Source organism: Medicago truncatula, chromosome 3 (assembly GCF_003473485.1).
Source record: "Medicago truncatula cultivar Jemalong A17 chromosome 3, MtrunA17r5.0-ANR, whole genome shotgun sequence".
NCBI lineage: Eukaryota > Viridiplantae > Streptophyta > Magnoliopsida > Fabales > Fabaceae > Medicago > Medicago truncatula.
The window spans coordinates 51,727,656-51,743,462 of NC_053044.1; the positions used below are offsets into that span (position 1 = coordinate 51,727,656).

At 33.4% G+C, this 15,807-nt stretch overlaps 4 protein-coding genes across 5 annotated transcripts; 1 reads left to right on the forward strand and 3 right to left on the reverse strand.

Moving 5' to 3' along the window:
* Positions 1 to 886: 886 nt before the first annotated feature.
* On the reverse strand, positions 887 to 7,267 carry LOC11423248 (aminopeptidase M1). The gene is made up of 19 exons (XM_003603128.4): positions 6,970 to 7,267; positions 6,756 to 6,901; positions 6,374 to 6,476; positions 5,989 to 6,175; positions 5,803 to 5,896; positions 4,969 to 5,122; positions 4,732 to 4,836; positions 4,453 to 4,569; positions 4,011 to 4,124; positions 3,447 to 3,629; positions 3,049 to 3,340; positions 2,840 to 2,961; positions 2,661 to 2,758; positions 2,398 to 2,575; positions 2,201 to 2,315; positions 2,059 to 2,126; positions 1,869 to 1,943; positions 1,431 to 1,508; positions 887 to 1,293 (listed from the first exon to the last, which is right to left on the reverse strand). Exons 1-19 carry the CDS (start codon positions 7,183 to 7,185, stop codon positions 1,108 to 1,110), a joined length of 2,631 nt encoding a protein of 876 aa, XP_003603176.1. The 5' UTR covers positions 7,186 to 7,267; the 3' UTR covers positions 887 to 1,107.
* A 1,620-nt stretch (positions 7,268 to 8,887) lies between these two features.
* LOC11425748 (uncharacterized protein At4g33100) lies at positions 8,888 to 9,659 on the forward strand. Of its 2 annotated transcripts, XM_024777765.2 has the most exons (4): positions 8,889 to 9,072; positions 9,144 to 9,228; positions 9,300 to 9,380; positions 9,418 to 9,659. In XM_024777765.2, the coding sequence occupies exons 1-3, from the start codon at positions 8,984 to 8,986 to the stop codon at positions 9,378 to 9,380; spliced, it is 255 nt and encodes an 84-aa protein (XP_024633533.1). In that variant the 5' UTR covers positions 8,889 to 8,983; the 3' UTR covers positions 9,418 to 9,659. The 2 variants fall into 2 exon arrangements, with proteins under 2 accessions (XP_003603177.1, XP_024633533.1); XM_003603129.4 differs by having other exon boundaries at positions 8,888 to 9,072; positions 9,300 to 9,659.
* Positions 9,660 to 10,421: 762 nt separating this feature from the next.
* Positions 10,422 to 12,985, reverse strand: LOC11431842 ((S)-coclaurine N-methyltransferase). Its single transcript, XM_003603130.4, has 8 exons — positions 12,726 to 12,985; positions 12,512 to 12,620; positions 11,847 to 12,071; positions 11,580 to 11,679; positions 11,393 to 11,503; positions 11,183 to 11,266; positions 10,982 to 11,040; positions 10,422 to 10,867 (listed from the first exon to the last, which is right to left on the reverse strand). Exons 1-8 carry the CDS (start codon positions 12,919 to 12,921, stop codon positions 10,675 to 10,677), a joined length of 1,077 nt encoding a protein of 358 aa, XP_003603178.2. The 5' UTR covers positions 12,922 to 12,985; the 3' UTR covers positions 10,422 to 10,674.
* A 1,126-nt stretch (positions 12,986 to 14,111) lies between these two features.
* LOC11431843 (probable WRKY transcription factor 50) lies at positions 14,112 to 15,239 on the reverse strand. The gene is made up of 3 exons (XM_003603132.4): positions 14,970 to 15,239; positions 14,562 to 14,706; positions 14,112 to 14,462 (listed from the first exon to the last, which is right to left on the reverse strand). The coding sequence occupies exons 1-3, from the start codon at positions 15,217 to 15,219 to the stop codon at positions 14,339 to 14,341; spliced, it is 519 nt and encodes a 172-aa protein (XP_003603180.2). The 5' UTR covers positions 15,220 to 15,239; the 3' UTR covers positions 14,112 to 14,338.
* Between the last annotated feature and the right edge of the window lie 568 nt (positions 15,240 to 15,807).

A 15,807-nucleotide genomic window follows, 5' to 3' on the forward strand; every position in this document is an offset into this window, starting at 1 on the left:
TGTCATTTAAACTCTTACTTTATTGTTGCATCAATTAAAAAAGATAACCATAATATGGATTTTGGTCTTTAATTCATTTCTATAAATAAATCATTGAAACTTGCCGGGGTAAAATGTACTAGTAGGACCATACTTTGCCACAATAATGCTATTTTGCCAGTAGGAGTTGAAACTATGACCTCTACCATTTAACTCTTAAGCTCCTCTCCTAAACCATCAAGTCACCTTATCACTCAATGATAAGGACAATTCTGGTGGGTGAGCTATGGATTTGGAGAATTTTAATTCAGAAACTTCGACAAATTGAAACGCAAAATAATTGCAGATGGGAAAGTGAGTGTTGTGAATCTCCTTGTCATTCTCTTGAACAGCAGCAAGAATGAGACATAACATGTCCTTTTCTTCATGGAATAATTTCCAATATTGAAATACAAGCATTATAACATTTCAATGGGTATTACAGTTATAAATGATGACCGTTAGCATTATTCTGAAAGTGACCCATCAACCTTGAACAGACTATCATATCATGTTCTACAAAATAAAACTCTATTCGTTTTTTCTTTTTTTTGACGAAATTCTATTTGTTTGTTTAACGGTTGGCTAATTGCAACTGCCTTAAAAGTGCTATAACGTTTTAATTAATATTCAGTTGTACTATAATTCAAGCTTACAAACAACAAAATTCTTCATTATTTTCATGCACATCGTTTTGTCACTTCATGATTTTCGCTAACCTTAAGATTCTAGGGAGGAATGTTAAAGTATGATGAGGTTCAAAACATGCAGTACAAGTTCTAAATGGGAGTTGTCTAGAGCTCATTTCAAGATGGTACTCGTGAGAGTGTTAAGAGAATGGACATAAAGGAGGTAGAAGAGACACACATGAGGTACCATTATCTTTCAGAATTATAAATTGGGCACTTATATAACAAGCAAAATTCGAACATGTGATATATATTTAACCCATGATCATAGAACAGCAAGTTCCTGGGCTTTCAAACGACACAGTCTGCCTCGGAAAGGCACAGAACGGAAAAAGTCACAAGGTCACAAACATTATTATTATTATATGAAACTACTCTTCAAATAAGGGGGCATCAGAGCCTAGTAATTTCTGTATGCCAACTCCTTTACAGCATCAGCAAGACTCTTTTCATTCTGAGCACTCTGAACCCAGTTTGCATTTATATTAACTCGTTCAAGGCTCTGCTTCAAAGTTCTAGCAATGGCGGGCATAGGATGGCTGGCAAAGAACTCCTCTACTTCCTTCGCCTTCTCAAGGGAAGCAAACTGTACCAGCCAAAAACAGAGAAAAAATGGAATTATGTTTGAGCATTCTGTTGCTATAACCCAACATTCCAGAATGAGGGGAAGCTTGCTAAGAAAACCAATGGAAAATGCGCATAGAGATGGTGCAGGAGACAAACCGGTGAGACAACACTACTGACAAAGCGGGTTATTAAAAATCCAGAGCCATAAGTTTTTACGATCTGTGCCCAGTTTTCCTGTATAATATTGAAGTGTAAGAAGATAGAAATGAAAAACGGTTAACAGAAAATAAACATCATAATCTACATCAGTTTTTGTCTTCAAAATCAAAGCCCGGAGTAAATCATAGCATGCTCTCTAGGCTTAGAGATAAACTATCACATATGAGAGGCAGTCTTGGGAAAGAATTTAATAAAGTATTCAAACTCCAGTTCTATGATCAAGTTTTCTCCAAATAGCAACAACAAAACGAAACTTTGTCCAGTGATCAATTTCCTAAACCTCAAAGGAATCTAATATTGATAAAATTAAAACAAAAATATAGTACACTTCATTTCTATTCAGCGACTACTGTAGTACTGTGATGTGTTATATACCTTAAGCCATGCCCAAGCCACATCTCTTCCTTCCCGATTGACAGCAAGTCCGAAAACAGCATCCTGACTTCGAACCTTGTCCACGGATAACATCATATCAATCACCAAACTAATAATAATAATATGCAAACTTTTGTATGTCATTATGTTTGTGTATTATGTGTTCAAATAATATCTGAAAACGAGATACCTCTGAAGATAACATAAAGTTAAGAACTTCAAGAATTAGATCTGGATCGGATGAATAAGCCAGTGAGCCTACACGCATAGAAAGTATTAGTATGCAGACTTAGAAATACCATGTCATGCTCTCATTGAAGATATTTCATTACCCAGAATACGTGTTTTCTCCTGACTTAGGTCAGTTTCTCTGTATACTTTCAGAAGGGATTCATAACCCGATCGGTTAGATTTGGTTGCCCGTTTCATTACAGCCACATAAACTGCCTGCCAACATTTACAATAATCATCAAAATAAGAATTCATGAGATTTTGAGCATTCAAAATTTCAAATGATGCAGCAGCAAACCCTTCTTATATCAGGTGGAAGAAGTGGAGTATTTCTGTCTGCTAAGAATGCCTGGAATCTCTTGCTTGCTTCATCCAATGTCAGATCATGTCCAAATTCAGCAAGAGAAGTCAAAATTTCTCCTCTCAACAACGCATCATCATGACTTTCTCCTGGTTTAGCATCCCAACCAAGCCTCCTGCAAGGCAATATAAACAGGAATGTTACAGCAGATACACTCTAATTCCTAAAAAGATTATTAACTGCAATATAAACCAACTTACTCCGCAGAGTACTGGAAAACTTTAAAAAAGAACAGTTTGAAATAATCTAGTAAGTCTGGAACTGCATCAGCTGCAATACGTTGAACTTTATGACTTACCTGTAAAATAAAAGAATTGAAATTAGATCTCCAATAAATAACCTATGTAACTAATGAGCAATATTGGGAAGATAGCATTACAGTAAGCAGGTTAGACACAACAGTATAATCATCTTCCTCCCTATAAGCTCCCATCAAGTTAATCAAGGAGGTTAATGATTCTTTGCGAGCCATACAAAGTGCATACGAATCATCCAAAATTCCTGTCAAAGTAGTAGCTCACAAGTTATCAGTCTTTTCCTCTTCTACCATTAGAAAAAATTAAATTGTCAAGAGATTATCTAATTTACCAAACCGGTCAGATGGAGATAATAATCGTTTCTCTACTGCAGATCTAAGTTTAGCTGCAAGCAGCTCATCATATTTCACCCTGTAGAAACCAGCCTGATCGACATTAAGCTTAATCCAAGAATTTGCACTCTTGTCTTTAGTAATCTCAGAACCCAGTAACTCTTTAACATCACGTGTCTCGGATTTCGTTTCCAAGAGGAAATTCTTGCGGACATCATATGAGCCAAAGCATAATGTTATTGGGATAATCCAATGGCCTTCCCCTTGAGCACCACTTGACAAGAATTGTGACTGCCAATAAACATACAAGGATCACAAGTTACAATACATATAATGGCTTTTCTCTCTGAAAATAATCACAACAAGGAACTAATAAAAAGGTTGGATGCAATGGTACCTGATCAAACTCTAACTTCTGATTATTGACTTTAACAGATACAACAGGGTATCCTTGCTGCTTTGTCCACGAGGTCATTAACTTATTCACAGGTTCACCGGATCCTTCTTCAAGTGCAGCCCATAGATCCTCAGTCTTGGCATTTGAACAAGCATGCCTTTTTATATATGAAGCTAGTGATTTCTGGTTAGACAAAAAAGCAGTGTACAATTTAATCACAAAAGGTGAAATATATAACTCATCCATATTTGCCTCATAAAATAAAAACTCAGCCATATTCTAGCTAATACGTAATTTAATACTATACACATATTCTGAAACGTACATCTTAAAACCTTATACGCCCTATTAAAAAGTACATCTGCCTATGAGTCATTGGATAAATAAAAATTGCCTTGTTAACTACACTGTATTTGAGAGAAAACTCTAAAAACTGCCAATAATAGTTTACTTATGCATGATTCATTATCACTATATGAGCAGTTCACCGTGGGTTCTCATTCCATAAAATTTGGCATTGAAAGTACAGTTTTTCATGGAAGTGGTAAGAGTCCAAGTACCAACCTGAAAGCTTTCAGCACCAAGATAGCTTTGCAGCATCCTAATAACAGATGCACCTTTTCTATAACTTATCGCGTCAAATATCTCATCAATCTCGCGAGCATGATTTATCTCCACCTGCAAAAACAATTTACAAAGATTAAAATAGACAATATAATGATAAGATAACTTATTAACTTTCAATTCGTTTATCTCCTTTAATTTATTTTTTTCTTATATATGCTAGAAATTCCTGTATGAAAAAAGAAAAACAAAAGACTGGGGGGGACATAACCTAACCCAATAGAATAAATTTTTTGCATACAATTGATATTATATAACCAATGGTATAAAGAATTATATTGCATAACAAATTAATCTGCATAAAACTCCAGATCAGAAAAAATGCGCCAAATCCCTTATCAGAGGCAAACTGAATCCATGAAAAACTAAAACTAAACATTACCTCGATTGGGTGGGATTCTGCAAGCCCATCAAGCTTAAGACCCTCAGTGGATTCATTAAGAAATTGAGCCCATATTTTCCACTCAGGAAACAAGCCATCAACTGCTAAATAACTCACCTGACCACACCAAAAGAAGATGTAAAACCGAAAGAAAACTATCACTTAGTTATAGATAAAATATAAAAAACTTAAAATGTGTATTCCAAAATAAATAAATTAAACAGCACAGAATAAACAAGACTCTAGTTAGCAATATGATATGCGAGTCAAACAACTTACCCATGTTGCAAAACCCTCATTCAGCCATAAATGTGTCCACCACTCCATTGTAACAAGATTGCCAAACCATTGATGTGCTAGTTCATGGGCTACAACAACAGCAACCTTAACAGCAACAAAAGAATGTTAGAAATATTTTATTTCCTCCAGTTAGTAATAAAACATACTAGTTTTGAGATTGAGATTGGGGAACTAATGCCACCAAGACTAAAACAGTTTTATGAAATAGAAAACTACCCTCTGTTTGTTGGCAGCAGCAGAATGCTGATCATCATAGAGTAAAGCAGTCTCCCGATATGTAACCAACCCATAATTCTCCATGGCTCCAGCAGCAAAATCAGGAATTGCAATCATATCCAATTTTGGCAAGGTGTAGGGAGTGTCAAAGTAACTGTTGATAATCAGTTAGTTGACTAATGAGTGAAAGATTATACAAGATGAAATGAGCATTTACATATATAATCCACTCATCTTGCCAATGCAAACCTAATATACGAAAGATGGCGATGTGATATGGTAGTAGAAAGAATATATATAAAAAACCACGGATAATTTTGATAAATATAAAAAGAAGGTTTACTTAATAAGGATTTACCCATTAATATTAGAGCTGTTAATCTTTGGTGGTGGAGGGTTGTAATATGGAAACCAACCACACCAAAGAAGGATTTGATGTGCCATAAACTTGTAATGAGATGATATAAAACCAAACAGTCCCTCGAAACCTACATGGTAGAGTGACGTCCAAGTCCAAGGTTCCCCTCAATAAAGTGAATTATAATGTAAGATCAAATTAATTCTGATTGCCAATAATTAAAAGAGGAAGTATTTTTGTTGGTAATAATATTTGTACCACTCTTTAAGCATCTCTTATCTGCCTGTTGTGGAGATGTTACTATGTCTTGTATCAATTTTTCTCTTCTTGAGACTCCACAAAATTTAAAATTTATTATATATTTTGCCGCAACAAGGTGGATTAATGGAATGGAATTGGACATAAATGAAGTCCATAGTTTTTTATTAAAAATTTCCTGCCTGTGAAAAAAGGGATTGTTATAGGCCCATACTTACTCCTTGTATAGTCCCAAAGTTTTGACAGCAACATCAAGTGCAAATTTCCCCTGGTTTGCCTTACCAACTTGACAATACACTCGGACTTTGACCCCTGTAGAGATGTTGAATTTAAATAAGAAAACCGAAAGTCAGTACTGATAATAACGTCAATACCTAAAATGTGCATAGCAAACATGATTTTACCATCGGGGGTATGATCTTCCACATAATCAAACAAACCAACAACGACAGCAACCAAATATGTAGACATTATTGGTGATTCTTGGTATGAAACTGTTTTGATATTTCTATCTATTTTTTCTTCAGCAATTGGCATGTTGGAGAGAGCAACAAGGTCCGAAGGGACATCCAATGTGATCTTGAAAGTGGCCTGCAATATTAATCACAGTGAATAATGGGCTCAATCTCAAGGCATTCATCATTAGTTAAAGTAACTAGAATGTTATGTCCTTGCTACCAAAGCCATGAACCAAAAGGAAGCTTATTATTTGAATATTTTATTGTGTCTACTCTTGTGTGTGCCAAACAAAAGGTTCGTTGAAAAGGGAAAAGAGGGGAGTAGAAAAACCTTGCAAGCAGGTTCATCCCAACAAGGAAAGCATCGCCTGGCATCAGCTGGTTCAAACTGTGTAACTGCCATATTCTTCTTCTCACCGTTATGCTCATATTTGCTGCATATACATACCCATATGATACATAGTAACCAATAGGACTCTCAAACAAACAATTTAGAAACCGGTTAAATAAAATATGTTTTATTTTTTCGCTATAGAAATAGCTTATGTGAGCTTATACATAATTGCTTATTCCCAATAGAAATAGCTTATCATGATAAGCACTTACGAATGCTATAAGCTACAGATAAGCTCTTTACCAAAAGAGAATCCAGAAAAATATTTAGCTTTGGAATTCTTGATGGAACATTGAAATCAGCTTAAAAAAACAGTTACCTTCTGTAAAAACCTTTCATTCTATCGTTCAATATTCCTTCAAACTGAATAGCCAATACACCCAATCCAGTAGGTATTTTCTCAGAAAACTCCAACACCAGAATCTCATCATCTTCAAACAATTCAACTTTTGAAGGTTTAAAAACCTACAGAAACATTCATCGATTATAAATAAATCAGAAAGAAACATGGTAACAAAAAACACAGGTAGTACCTTTGAGGAATCGCGATTGGTGAAAGAAACGGCGTCGTCAGAGACAGTGAGTTCAGCGGCATTGAGAACTATGAAATTGGTAGCGGTGACGATGTTAAGGTTAACGGAGACAGAACCGGAAAAACGACATTCGTTGAGGTCTGGTTTGAGTCGAATGTCGTAACGCTTTGGAACAGCGAATTTGGGGAGACGAGGTTGTCCTTTGAATTGATCCATTTTCTTGATGCGACAGATTCACACCCGCTTTCTTAAAATCGATCGATCGATCGAAACAAAGATAACCGAGGCTCTTTAAATAGATTGCTTCATTCACTTTCACTAATACTTATCACCCTAGCTCATACGACGTCGTTCCTACTGTATTCATTCACTTTCACTAATACTTTCTATGTTGGTATTTGCACGAAAACCAAAACAATAAATATATAAAATAGAAAATAATTTGAGTATATGAAAGAGAAAGTTGTCACAAAATATATGTTCAAATATCATTTCTAAATTTTGAACGTGAAGTGACAAAAAATGCATTTAATTGCAAAAGTATTTTTTTTTCTTCTAATAGTTAAGGTTGAAGTCAATAGTATTGTTCCTAGGTAAAATCAATCTAAAATAAAACTGTAAGCCAATCTAAAAGAATGAAAAGCTTAAAAAAGAAAAGTCGAATATTTTTTAAAACTATTTGATGTTGTTTTGTAAAAACCGTTCAGATTGGATTAAATTTTGGATCACTATTTTTAAAACTAAACCAAACCCAAAACGAAATTTTAATCGTATTTTGTTCCTTAAAATTTAATTGCAATTTTGGTACTCTTATTTTCATTTCTCTGAAGTTTTTCTATCCATATTTTAAAATTCAGGTTTTTTGTCCCCCGTTCAATTTTTTCTAACTTTTGATCTTCATTCTATTTTGGGGTCAATTTAAATGAAATGTCTAAGTTGCCAATGACGATGTATAACATACGTTGACATATTGAATGTATTGATGTGTTAACATGTGCTTTGCCAAATCATTAGTGACTTTGACACGAAATTAAAGTTGACTCCAAAATGTTGTGTGAGATCAAAAGTAATATAAAATTGAAAGTACATAAAGTGACAAACTCATAACATCTATGTAATAACATAATACAACAAAATATGTAAGCCTACAAATATGACTATATTCATGTGTATATAATACAAATGGCATCGGATCTATAAGGTTGACGACACAAGAGTAATTGATTGAATGAGCATTGGATCGAAGTTGATATGACAATTTCAACCAAACAACACCATAACAGGACATGAAAACAAAATCACGAGCGAACAAAGACGGGAAAGCAAAACAACGTCACATCAAAACGACAAAATCACGAAAGAAAAAACTAAATATATTTAAAAATCACCTATTTAAATGAAAATTATCTTGAGGGGTGATTTCATGTCAAAAAGTAATCCTAAATCATCCATATTTAATGGACATAGGAGACGGCTCGTAAGAGAGAGGGCTGGTTTTTAATCTTATATAATGCACAATTCAATCTATATTATTAATATTCATATGTTTTGAACATAATCAATATTATTTTGTGTGATGGTAACGATAATAAAAAAAATGCACATGTTGCATTTTGGATATTCATAAATTATTTCAAATTAAATCGTAAATGTTTGAATCGGATCAATTTTTTTTAAAATAGTCATTCAAATCGAACCATATTATTTGTCATTTTTACAAATTTCAGATTATTCCCTGCAATTTTATTTTTATTCCAACATTGTAATTTGATTTTTTGTTGTTGATTTAGAACTCGTGAATCGTGACATATTACATTTGTAAATGTGATAATTTGACACAAAATTAATGCATAAAATTGACGAGGGTGCACACTTAATTGGTTTTTAAATTATTTCGAGCTTAACTCAATTGTTTTAAAAATTTTAATGTACATCATTTCGAAGATAAATTTTTCTGCTTCTGTGTTCTGACGTTGACATTGCGTACGAAGTTGGTTCGTCTTCGTCCTCGTCCATGAGAGAGAAGAGAGGTTCTAAGCCGGCTTCACCTTCAACCTCTCCCTGTGCTCTTCTTAGAGACGCATACCACAATTGCTTCCACAGGTAATCTTCACCACTCTTTCTCCATTCTTACCCCCCTTTTCCCTTAAACCCTAATTTCATTATTTCTGAAGGTGGTATACTGAGAAATTCGTCAAGGGTCAATATGACAAACAAGAATGTGTCTCCGAATGGCAAAAATATAAAGCTTGCCTTTCTGTAAGTCCTTACTTACTTCTATGCCTTTTATTCTTTCAGCCTTTCATGATAATATATATATTTTTTAACAGGAACATTTAGAAGATAAGCAAATGATTCGTATATTGGAAGGTGAAAATGCTTTTCAAGACAGTGCCTTTACTTCTCAATAATTTGGATGATAAACATATCATATGATCGGTGATCAATTTTGTAGCCTCAATGCCTAGCTATTTGTAATGTAACATTGTTTAATTTAAATTATAGAATCATAGAAACTTAGGGTGAACCCTTCGTATTAAGAGTGGCGAACCAAGGTTATTGACAGAGTTGAATGTCAATGCCTAATTTTTAATCAAGATTGAGTAATTACTCCTTGACAACAATAATTTACTTTTACTTTGTATGTTTGAGATTGGAATCACATTTGATTTTGAAACTTTCCTTTTTAATTGTGATAGATAGAGAGAATATGAAAGCTAACCCGACATAATGCATTTTGTGTTTGCTTATGATTTGTTTATGATTTTATGGTTAACTTTTAGTTCCATTCCCGAGTCTTGAATGCTCATATAAAGGATAGATTTCTTACTCTATTAGAAACGAAAATCAAGTAAGTTCAATGAGACAGAGGAGTCAAATGAAAGTTCTTTTCATACAGCCCTGCACCCTCGATGTTGTGGCGTTATAAGGCCAAATTCAAATTTCTTGCTTATATAAGTATCTATGGAGGTTTATACATCAAACTTGTTAAGTTTGATGAACTTTTGTCAAACTTCATAAAACACTTGGGTGTTTGAAAGCTAAACCTGCGAGAGCTCAACTATGAAAACCCTGTTAAAATTAATTGTAGACAATTGGTGAAGGATCCAAATCCTAAACCAAAATCAAGTCAGTCAACAATTCGCAAAACGGGTTGGAATAACGAGACACAAAGTTCAAAAGGAAAATAACAGAACACAATGAATTCAGAGTTCACTACCCCCTTCCCTCTTCGTGTTCAACCTAGAGCTCTAGCAGAAAATTCAATTTTAATTTTCTTGGCAACCCTATCATTCTGGCAACTGGGAGCGGATTCCATACTTTGTTTTTAAAATTGTTTGTTTACTCACCCATATAATTGTAAGTTTGTGTATGTTTGAATGATTCCACCTGAGTACACTCAAGTCTTTAAAATGGATTCTTCTTGATTTTACTTATAATTTTGTGTACTGTATCAACCACACTAAAATGAAATTTATTCATTCACCTTTCGTGTCAATTACAGAGGCCATTTGGCATTGATCTGTTTTCCAAGGGAAGACTTTGTGATAAAAAATAGGTAGACGACTACATAAAACTAGTTCATCAATCAATAAAAGCAAACAAGAATTATTGAAGTATGCAGCCTCGTTGAACAGTTTATTCTCTCTCTCTTTAAATCCCGACTCGGTTTGCAAATCAAGGGAAGAATGGTTTTAGTTTTCTTTATTTCTTTTTGAAAAGAAAGTGTGCAACCATCCATTCTTCACCATTATTGTATCCAAAAAGTTCTGCCACAGCTATGAAAAATGTTCTCCAGTAGACAGTCCATTTGGTAGCTGAATCTTTGCCATATGTTGATTCCATAATTGGCTTGATGGAAGTCTTGTTCTTATCCATTCTTTTGAGCCATTCTTCACTGCAAAATAATTTTGCTTTTGATTCAGGAATACAGTTCAAACTTGCTTTGTTAACAAATAGCAGTAAACTATGGATAGAATAGGACTTATCTAACAATTCAGCATATTCTAACCTGGTCTGTGCGTAGTGTTTCCCATTTACCAGCCAATGGTTGATGACAGTAACATCATCCTTCACACATCACCAAAGAATTCAATTACAAGTGAGCAGAATCATGACGAAATATAAAGGCTTTACACAACAAAATTATCGGTACTACTGCAATACTATTGGGAAATAAAGAGCTAGTACGAACTACATAATTCAAGCTTACTTGGAAATAAAGAAGTAGATTTGCTGCGGGCATAGTTCCTCCGGTAAAGAAGTATCTCGTAATCCAATCATCTTCATTTTTGTCCTACATGTATAAGTAGCAAGTAACAGTAAGTAAATGATTAGTATCTTTGAGAACTCAATCAGTCTTATTAGGTATTGACTAATATCACAAGCCAAACAACTAACTAAGGCATTATATGAAGTTTACCTCAAAGTGGTAGGCAAATGCTTTGTGGCAGAAATGATGAACGAATAAAAGGCCATCCTCTTTCATCCAGATGGATATCTTCTTGAGAAGATCTTTATAGTTCTTCATATGCTGTGTCAAGGTTAAAACTGAATCAATTTTAATAAAACAAAGCTTCAATGCAGATTATTTACCCGCAAAATCTAACCTCAAACATTTCTATGGAAAATATTCTGTCATAAGAAGCTTCCATTTCAAATGTGCTAATGTCTGCAACAATGATATCCACATTTTGCAGCTGCAGCTCCCTGACAAGAGGGCAGTGAAAAAAAGTGATTTTGATCATCATAATATGCATGATTTGCAAGACAAGTATTGGTGTCATGTAAGAAGAGCTGTTTGTTCAATTAAATAATTGTAAACTATATGACATGCACAATGGTTGAAGCAAACTATACAATATCAAGAAATATACCGGCATTTCTCCTCAATAAAAGCTTTTTGAGTCGTGGAATTGCAGATTCCTGTAACCCTGGAACTACTGTAATTCTTGGCAATGAATAAAGTCAGTGATCCCCAACCGCATCCGACATCAAGAACTGTATGACCATCTTTCAGGTTCGATCTCTCGCAATATAGTTTCAACATTTCTTCTTCAGCATCTTCCAATGTCTTTGAGGCAGAAGAGAAATAACAAGAACTGCACCAGTTCATACATACGCGAACGTCACATAAATCATAAGGTTGTGCACATAATTTTACTATTTTCCTTGTGCAAATCTTTTATATTACCAACAAACAATCATTTTACATCGTATCAAGGATTTGTTTATAAAGAATCTTTACACTTGTATCTACTATAGCCTTTACCCTACCCCCATATACCTCAATGATAGCATGTTTGAATTGATTTATTTGAGCTTATCTACGGACAAAAACACCTTTGAGACTATTAGGGAGAACTTATGAAAACAACCTACGACATGTCCATAAACCGTTATCAGCTTATTTCTATAAGCTCTACATGATAACTTATGAAAACAGTTTATAACTTATATGGAAACAATTTAACTTTATTCTATCCCTTATTAGAAATAACTTATACAAAAGCTTTTTATATGAATCAGTTCTTAAAAATACCTGTATTTGAGATTGTTTCCAAGAACGAGCTTAAAGAAGGAGGTAGGTAATTCATAATGTTGAGATTTAGGGACATCAGTACTGACAGCAATAGGCATATCTTGTAAAGCTGAAAGGAAAGAATATCATATAAAGCATTAAAACAAGAGCATATTCTATAATATATATATATATATATATAACAAAAATGGAAAGGTGATGAAGGAGAAAGTACAATGAGCAAATTGGAGAAGATCAGAAAGCTGAAGTTCAGAGGAAGGTTTGTAAGAAGAACGAAGGCGAGTTGATAAAAGCAAACGTGTGAGTCTTCTGATGACGGTATCAGGAAGCAAATTGCGTTCAAGTGAACCAAGCATCAGCTTCACCGTCGTGTTGTAAGGTAGATGCATCATCTCTTCCATCTTTTCCATCAACTACCACACCACACTTCTGTGGCTGCGTTCTGATAACAATAAACAAAGTCAAAGACACGTGGTAGTAGACGTAGTCTTGCTTTCACAATACCTTATCTTTTTAGGTAAGGTTTAATATTTGCTATTAAAAGAAAAGTAAGTTTTGCAAGAGCCTAGGATGATCAATTTTGATTTTAATTTCTAGAAAATATTTTGTTATTTTTCATTCCCTAAAATATTAAATTTTTTACTACTTTTTTAGCATATAATAGAGCTTAGTTTAAGGTTGCATAAAAAAAAAAAAATTAGAGAAATGATATTTGTACAACCATTTTATAACAACTTTTGTGATAATTTTCTTTCTCATTCTCACATTATATTTTAATTTTCTCTCTCTATTACTTTGATTTTCGTGCTAATACATATTTTTCTTTGTAAAAATATCGTTATCGCATAGCTTGTCAAATAAATAGACGTTCAAATAACACAACTCAAAAAAATATATCACACACTCTTCCACTCAAAGAAATCACATCACAAGTGTTGGCAAGCCTTCAAAGAAATCACATCACAAACAAGATTCTCGTGGATTGACTATAACTATTAACTAGTAAACAATTACTCTCACCGGTCTCAAATGTAAGAAATTTTTTACTTTTTAGGTTCATTCAATAAATGATGTATGTGCCACATCATTAACTATTACTTTTTCAAAAATTCAAAAATAATGATTTTTTTTCGATTTTTCAATTTTTTTTCTTCTGATTTTTAAAATAATTTTAGCTTTTTAAAAATTAATTAAAAAAGATTTTTTGTTTTTTTTTTAAAAATATAAATGACATGCAAACTCTTTTTTACACCTGGCATGCAAAAAAAAATTGAAAAATAAAAAAAAATGTCACGTCAGTGCCACATCATAGATTCTGTTGAGTCACAGGGCTCAGGAGGCGATCCTGAAGAATCTTTATTTTACAAGGACGGAATCTATAATTTTTTTTTACAGGGGGTAAAGCCCTATTAACGCTTTTTAGCTCAAATTCATTCCGAAACTTAGGGACATAAAGAATAAATAGAGAATGAGAGAACTTCTAAGAAAACTTGTTTTTGTTTGATAAATTAATAACAATTAAATGTAATAAAAACAAGTTTCCTTAAAAAAAAAAAAAAAAAAACAAGTGGTGTATTCACCTTTAAATAAATAATAATCATAGTCAAAACTCAAAAGTGGTAAACCTGGTTCTATATATTATGAACATGATCATAAAGCAACCAAAATCCGATCTTTTGTTTTTGTTCTTGTAGAAACAAGAAACGGTCTTCATATTCTACATGAGAATTTACCAACTCTTAACACTCATGCCTCATAACACTAGGCAACGTAGTTAGGGTAAATAGTAGTAGCTAGTTTTGGTCCATGAAGATGCCAAAACTTGATCTAGTGAGAACTTGGATGAGTATGTGTGCCTTCGTAGGTTGTTATTACATAACTTGGATCGTCCACATCTCTCTCAACTCTCTTTTTCACTTGGCATCCATCCGCTGAACACCTATAGTAGTTCCTGTAATCAAATTGGAAATTCTCTCAATTAACATAAAATCTAAAGAGAGATCTTACTTACTTAGACTTAAACTATATCATATTCATATGTAGATGTTACCTTGGATTGGGGCTGTTTTTCACCATCTTCTTTCCGTACTTCCTCCATCTGAACCCATCATCCAGAATTTCAACCTCTGACTTGGTTTTGAATGCAACTTTATGATCTCTAATTTCCTTCTTCTCACCTTCATTGCTGACACCTCCTATATGACGCAAATCAATGGCATAGAAGATAGATATAGAAATAAATTAAATTATGAGGAGTTAATTAATTAGCATGCTACTTATATTACTCGTAAAAAGTGGCTATAAATATCTCAACTTTCAAAAGTCGCACGAACATTTTTTTTTTTACCTTATCAACAAATCATGTGTGTGCAACTTTTTAAATGAGTATGATTAAAATCAAATATTTTTATATGAATTAATTTAAAAATACAATTTCATTTAGGAACACTTGGCTTACTACTAGAAGACCCATCAATTTGGCTTCCACTTCCTCCAAAATCACCTACAAATTCATTAGCTTGTTGAATGTCACGGTTCGGGACATGTTCAGACACAAATGGCTCAGTATCATCATCTGGCCATATATCATCGTCAAATTTCAAGTACTCAGAGAGTTCCAAAGACCACTGATTGGTGAAATCGCTGTCAGGTGAATTTGGTGATATTGGATTTTTATCTGTCATATTTTTTTTTGCTATTGGTACCATTATGAAAAGAAATCATTGAACGTGGTATATATATATACATAAATATAAAACTCCATTGGCTTTATATTTAATGATATATATGCAGCTTCATGGTAACCTTCCTAGGAACTATGTTAGGAAACTTCGATGGGTCTGATAAATACATAAAATTAGTGGCAAAAAGTATGATATTTAGATAGAGCAACCTGAGGGTGGGGCATGCATGGGAATGACTAATGACTAATGGAAGACATTCGAGTGATTTTAATATTGTAGCAAACGTTCAATTCTACCTTACCACTTGACCTATATAAAAAACTTTTCAGCGTGTATATAGTTACTAAAATAAATTTTAGTTGGTACATATTTTATATTTAAATTCTTCTTGTTAGACATCCGTCCAATCATGTTTCATCATGTAAACTATTTTTTAAGAATAAAATATAACAAATTGTGACATGAGTTGATAAAAAAAAATTTGAAAGAAAAAAAGACATGAGTTGATAAATGATTAATGCACATCGTATAATCAAATATGGGAAATGCTAACTAGTGCCCGTGAGCATTAGTTAAGGAATTATAAAAAGAAATATTTTTTTTTTGGAAATT

What these genes read in the sequence shown, in the direction of transcription:
- LOC11423248 (XM_003603128.4), bottom strand. Translation starts at nt 7,185, where the DNA reads ATGGATCAATTCAAAGGACAACCTCGTCTCCCCAAATTCGCTGTTCCA. An exon ending in GGAAGATCATACCCCCGATG is followed by an intron (nt 5,897 to 5,988) that starts GTAAAATCATGT and finishes ACATCTCTACAG; the next exon opens with GGGTCAAAGTCCGAGTGTAT. An exon ending in AGAAGTTAGAGTTTGATCAG is followed by an intron (nt 3,341 to 3,446) that starts GTACCATTGCAT and finishes GTTTATTGGCAG; the next exon opens with TCACAATTCTTGTCAAGTGG.
- LOC11425748 (XM_003603129.4), top strand. Translation starts at nt 8,984, where the DNA reads ATGAGAGAGAAGAGAGGTTCTAAGCCGGCTTCACCTTCAACCTCTCCC. An exon ending in TACCACAATTGCTTCCACAG is followed by an intron (nt 9,073 to 9,143) that starts GTAATCTTCACC and finishes TTATTTCTGAAG; the next exon opens with GTGGTATACTGAGAAATTCG. An exon ending in AATATAAAGCTTGCCTTTCT is followed by an intron (nt 9,229 to 9,299) that starts GTAAGTCCTTAC and finishes ATTTTTTAACAG; the next exon opens with GAACATTTAGAAGATAAGCA.
- LOC11431842 (XM_003603130.4), bottom strand. Translation starts at nt 12,921, where the DNA reads ATGGAAAAGATGGAAGAGATGATGCATCTACCTTACAACACGACGGTG. An exon ending in CATTTGCCTACCACTTTGAG is followed by an intron (nt 11,267 to 11,392) that starts GTAAACTTCATA and finishes TTATACATGTAG; the next exon opens with GACAAAAATGAAGATGATTG. An exon ending in AAACACTACGCACAGACCAG is followed by an intron (nt 10,868 to 10,981) that starts GTTAGAATATGC and finishes ATTATTTTGCAG; the next exon opens with TGAAGAATGGCTCAAAAGAA.
- LOC11431843 (XM_003603132.4), bottom strand. Translation starts at nt 15,219, where the DNA reads ATGGTACCAATAGCAAAAAAAAATATGACAGATAAAAATCCAATATCA. An exon ending in AATTGATGGGTCTTCTAGTA is followed by an intron (nt 14,707 to 14,969) that starts GTAAGCCAAGTG and finishes TGCGTCATATAG; the next exon opens with GAGGTGTCAGCAATGAAGGT. An exon ending in AAAAACAGCCCCAATCCAAG is followed by an intron (nt 14,463 to 14,561) that starts GTAACATCTACA and finishes ATTTGATTACAG; the next exon opens with GAACTACTATAGGTGTTCAG.